This window comes from Leptodactylus fuscus, chromosome 10, assembly GCF_031893055.1.
Source record: "Leptodactylus fuscus isolate aLepFus1 chromosome 10, aLepFus1.hap2, whole genome shotgun sequence".
NCBI classification, from domain to species: Eukaryota; Metazoa; Chordata; class Amphibia; order Anura; family Leptodactylidae; genus Leptodactylus; species Leptodactylus fuscus.
The window spans coordinates 32,737,132-32,743,131 of record NC_134274.1 but is presented as its reverse complement, the minus strand read 5'-3'; the positions used below and the strand labels follow the sequence as shown (position 1 = coordinate 32,743,131).

At 44.0% G+C, this 6,000-nt stretch overlaps 1 protein-coding gene across 1 annotated transcript; it reads right to left on the bottom strand.

Moving 5' to 3' along the window:
• Positions 1-3,190: 3,190 nt before the first annotated feature.
• Positions 3,191-5,873, bottom strand: LOC142183152 (interferon-induced protein with tetratricopeptide repeats 5-like). Its single transcript, XM_075258097.1, has 2 exons — positions 5,834-5,873; positions 3,191-4,565 (listed from the first exon to the last, which is right to left on the bottom strand). The coding sequence occupies exons 1-2, from the start codon at positions 5,836-5,838 to the stop codon at positions 3,191-3,193; spliced, it is 1,380 nt and encodes a 459-aa protein (XP_075114198.1). The 5' UTR covers positions 5,839-5,873.
• Positions 5,874-6,000: the final 127 nt, after the last annotated feature.

The following is a 6,000-nucleotide window of genomic DNA, read 5'->3' as shown; positions in this document are numbered from 1 at the left end:
CATCCCAGTATAAACACTGCCACCCATCGTCACACATCGCAGTATAAACACTGCCACCCATCGTCACACATCGCAGTATAAACACTGCCACCCATCGGCCCACAGCCTAGTATAAACACTGCCACCCATCGTCACACATAGTAGTATATACACTGCCACCCATCGCAGTATAAACTCTGCCACCCATCAGCCCACAGCCTAGTATAAACTCTGCCACCCATCGGCCCAGAGCCTAGTATAAACACTGTCACCCATCATCCCACATCCCAGTATAAACACTGCCACCCATCGCAGTATAAACACTGTCACCCCTCGGCCCACAGTCTAGTATGTACACTGCCACCCCTCGGCCCACAGTCTAGTATATACACTGCCACCCCTCGGCCCACAGTCTAGTATATACACTGCCACCCCTCGGCCCACAGTCTAGTGTGAACCGAGAGCAAGGCAGGTGGTTTGGATTCCAAAACCAGAAATGAACGCAGATGCGGGTATCAAGTTCAAGGAAAAAAACGTATTTACAACAGGTTAATAAATGCAAGTTAAAGGTAAAATGACAAATAGAAGGACAAGCAAAACACACAGTATAGTACAAACAATCCAAGGTAGATTTTGCAATGGTTTCCACTTTTGCTATGTCCGTTTCTGCAGTACGGATAGTGAATGTGAAATATACCCAAACTCTCCCTAACTGGCCCTGACTTCACATTTGGGTGCGCACCCCCCTTTTCCCGGTGGTCCAGGTGGACCGCTTACAGTCTGTAGAGGCGCGGTGGGGCCCAAAGTCGTTCCTTTCTAGTGAAGCATCTTCTCATCACGGTTATCACGATTTGTGAAGTGATGAAATTCTCCTCAGTAGGCCGAGAAACCAAATAGATGCAATGGAGTCCAACAGCAGATATCACTCAGCTCTCTGACAGTCCTGCAGACACATACACTGAGCTGGGGTATAAGACGGGATTTGAAGCTGCTGTCCGGTACTTCAACAGTACTGCGAGCGTCTTTATATGTGGTGGCAATATACTCAGCCACAATGGCAGCTTCACACACTAGCCACTGAGCACAGTTCTGGTAATGTGGCCACTAGATGTAATGTGTCTTTACACTCTCTTCACCTCTGGGCTGATATATCTACAGCTTAGCTGCACAGAGAAATCCTCAGAAATCTCCACACACACTCAATATATCACAGACAGTCTTTCCTCTGCCAATATGGCTGCCGCTCCCTGTCCCGTCACTTCCTGCTTCTCTCCCCACACTGTGTCTGCAGGAACAGGCGGCTGACATCATAGGGGCGTGTCGCTCCAGCATCAGGTCACAACTACAATGGCGGCTGTTTTAAAGGACCAGTATCACAGAAACACATTTAACGTTAACAGCTTAAACACACAAATGAAGCTTCAGATATAATTGGGCTCTCTCTTACACTACTATAAACACTGCCACCCATCGGCCCACATCGTAGTATATACACTGCCACCCATCGGCCCACAGTCTAGTATAAACACTGCCACCCCTCAGCCCACAGCCTAGTATAAACACTGCCACCCATCGGCCCACAGCCTAGTATAAACATTGTCACCCCTCGGCCCACAGTCTAGTATAAACACTGCCACCCATCATCCCACATCGCAGTATAAACACTGCCACCCATCGGCCCACAACCTAGTATAAACATTGCCACCCCTCGGCACACAGCCTAGTATAAACATTGTCACCCCTTGGCCCACAGTCTAGTGTAAACACTGCCACCCCTCGGCCCACAACCTAGTATAAACATTGCCACCCCTCGGCACACAGTCTAGTATAAACACTGCCACCCCTCGGCCCACAACCTAGTATGTACACTGCCACCACTCGGCACACAGTCTAGTATAAACACTGTCACCCCTTGGCCCACAGCCTAGTATAAACATTGTCACCCCTTGGCCCACAGTCTAGTATAAACACTGCCACCCCTCGGCCCACAACCTAGTATAAACATTGCCACCCCTCGGCACACAGTCTAGTATAAACACTGCCACCCATCGGCCCACAACCTAGTATAAACATTGCCACCCCTCGGCACACAGTCTAGTATAAACACTGTCACCCCTTGGCCCACAGCCTAGTATAAACATTGTCACCCCTTGGCCCACAGTCTAGTATAAACACTGCCACCCCTCGGCCCACAACCTAGTATAAACACTGTCACCCCTCGGCCCACAGTGTAGTATAAACACTGCCCCCCCTCGGCCCACAGCCTAGTGTAAACATTGCCACCCCTCGGCCCACAGTGTAGTATAAACACTGCCACCCCTCGGCCCACAGCCTAGTATAAACATTGCCACCCCTCGGCCCACAGTCTAGTATAAACACTGCCACCCAACGGCCCACACTCTAGTATAAACACTGCCACCCCTCGGCCCATAGTCTAAGTACTGCTGCTTGTCTAAACATTTAGACAACACCCACAGGATTAGTCCAAAGCTATACTGAATAGATGGGTCCACATATAGGGCCCCCCTACATAGGAGGGACTTTACCTGCCTGTGTAGCTATTTAGCTGATGTGAAAGGTAATCTGACATGAAATGCAGTGAAGTTTCACTTTATTATTCTCAGTAGAGATGAGCGAACACTGTTCGGATCAGCCGATCCGAACAGCACGCACCCATAGAAATGAATGGAAGCACCTGTGACGCTGACTTTGCCGGCGTCCGGCGTCACAGGTGCTTCCATTAATTTCTATGGGTGCGTGATGTTCGGACCGGCTGATCCGAACAGTGTTCGCTCATCTTTAATTCTCAGTAAACACATACTGCATTATATATTACTAGAATTTTATTTGCAGAAAATATAACTTTATAAAGTCCCATAGGGCAAATGATACAACGGAGACACAATAAAAGACAAAACGGGAATGTGATAACATAATATATTGCATAATATGTGGAGAACTACAAACAATAAGATTATAGAGGTGTATATAATTATAGAGGTGCTATAATGCTTGTAGGCATACAGTAGTACCAGTAGGTGACTTGGTATCTATGGTCGAAGTTGTCGGAGGTCATTTGGCTGCTTAATAATCATACTTATCTATCAGATCTTATCTATTGTCTACATCTTGACTGGTTTAGAACATTAAAGAGAACATCAGTTATACTTCACCCTGATATTCGTCATGGTCAGTTCTATCTTGGGTTGTCCTAGTCATTAATGTTCTCCTGATCATCTTGATGGACAAAGTCCAGCAATTCTAAACCAGCTTTGTCTAATGCGTTCCTAGAAATAATTTCTTTGGCAAGACTCTTGCAGTGCTGCAAGGCGTATCTCCTGAAGACAGTGAGGCATCTTATCTTGATGACTTCCTTGAAGTGTCTGACTGCCTCTGTTTCGCTATTTCTTCTACAGAGTTCATGTTGACCCCAAACCAAATGAAGCTCCTGTTTCTCTTCTTCTGTGACATTGTCCATGTTCAGGACTTTCTGAAATATTTCCTCTGCCTTTAGGTATTGTTTGGCTCTCCCGTACATGCACGCTAGAGCTATGTAAGCAATCACAAAGGTTTTCTTATACTCCACGGCCTTTTCCAGGTGAAATATTGCTCTGGACACTGCATCTGCAATTTCTTCAGTATAATTCTTGGTGGACTCTAAATGTAACTTTGATCTTTTTGCACATTCCTTTAGTGCCATAATTTTTTTCTTGTAACACATGGCAAGTTGGTGATGAAGATGGCTAGAGGTAGGGTTTGTACGAGTGGCTTCACTGAGGACTATAATGGCTTCATTGGTCATACCTTCTCTCCTGTAAAATTTTGCAACATAGCGAAGAAGATATGGAAAATCTGGGGTTTCTCGTAGAGCCTCCTCTATGAGCGCAAGTCCTTTTTTGGATTCGTTCAGATCTTGATATTTTAGACCGAGAAGGACTTTCACCACGGTGTCTTTTGGGTTTAATTTTAAAGCATGTTGCAAGAGAAGAAAAGATTCATCCAATGGTTTTTTAAGACAGTTATAGCCTTCAAGTTTATACACAGAGATGGCATAGCTTGAGTTCAGCTCTACGTTTTCTGGATCTAGCTCTAAAGCTCTTTGAAAACATTCCTTCGCTCTGTCACTATGTCTTCCATGGAAAGTTAAGAGAGAAAATCCTTGCTCACTGTACGTTTCGAAAAGCAGAACATTCAGTTTATCATGGCATTCTAGTGCCTTATATATTTCCCGCACCTTCTTAGCATACCTTAAACCATTGATAATTTGGTTTTTGTGGTAGAAAATCCAAGAATAATTGGCATATATTATGGCGTTTTTAGCTTCTGTGTTATCGGACTCCATTTCGTTGATTTGCTCTTCTGCTTTCCGCAGATACTGAATAGCTTCCTCATAGTTTCCTTTGAGGTGATTTGTGAAGGCCAGGAGGTTGTACATCCGGTATTTGTGTACAGCTGCTAAAAACTGAATCTGGTCATAAAGTCTGTCTTCAACTTTTTCAATGTCCATTTCCGTATCAAACAGATTCCAGGTAAAATGACATTTCATTTTCATCAAACGACTCTTCAGTGAATTCTTTAATACTTCACTAAAAAAATACAGACAAAAAGACTGGATATTACTGAAAATGTGCTGCCAGTGACAATAGATCTATGCTCATAATTTATTGACTTCTACAGGGGGTTCCCCAACTTTTAAAGGGGGATTTTCGCTTCCTCTGGCACAGTACTCCTCAATACCTTTGTACTGTCTCGTGGCGAGGGGGGACCAGTGGAGTAATGATCATGGTCACAGGGAATGCGACCACGATTGGACTTGGCGGGGTGCGGGGCCCAGAGCCCCGGACCACTATGATAGCAGTCGGGGAAAGCCTGTGCCAGAGGACATCAAAGGTCCTCTTTAAAGTAATGTAATTTTGCCAGGATATGCCCTTACTCCATTGGACCCCCACTAATCCTGAGAAGGTTAGTACTGATGTGTCTCCTTCACTACCCCATACACCTGCTGTGTCGGAAACTTCAACACAACACCCTTCAAGTAAATAAGACCCCTGTGACCCCTCTGATCAGGAGAATGGGAGAGTTTAGCTACCCAAAGAACAGTGCTTGTCTATTTCCATCACTACCACTCCATTGAGCAACGTGTGCCAACTCGACCTCCGCATCATTCAGAATGGGGGACTAAACTACCTTGTTCATCTGCTAGTTGAGAAATTGGACCCCCCCCCCCTAATCTGCTGGTTACTAAAGCATGAGGACAGCAAAAAAAAACAAAAAAACTGTCAAAAGACTTCCAAGTAAAAGCGATTTATAATCAGTTAGGTTAAAACTCCAATAGAAAAATGTTAATGTAAAAATGTAAAATTATGGAATCTAGTAATACTAAGCCAAGGTCAGGCAGGCAAAGATGATTTTACATATATATAAAACGAAAAGCGTCTTAAGCTCTCACATAATCTATTGACAGTAGTGGATACAAGGGAGTTGTTATCTTCTATTGTAATCCTGTGTATATTGTTTGTTATGTCAATGTATGCAAAGAAAGCTGCTACAGAATTGTCCGCCCTCTGCATATATACCCTATACAAACACAGAGAGGTAGCAGAGATGAATTTGTTATTTGGGACATAGTAATGCAATGATTTATGATTATAAGACTATAGTTACAATACCGCAACTCAGAAAGCTATCACAATGCACAAAATAAAGAGTTATATAACAGGTTTCATTCTGTACATCTACTATATGAGTCTATTGTATGAAGGCAATAATACATCTGGTGTCTAGAAGAGGATGTTACTGATATACACAATATGTCCTGAGATAAGATAAGTAAAGCAGGGTATACAGTATCTACCTCATCTTGCTTGCTCAGTATCTCGCTGACCAGGCTGCAGGAATCGTCTGGGTTTCAGCAGAGGTTTTATTTATATGGATGTGATGTGACAATGATGATTGCAATGAAACACATAAGACAGATATAGAAACCAAATCTTAGCAAAGAATGAAACCTAGCTCAGTACA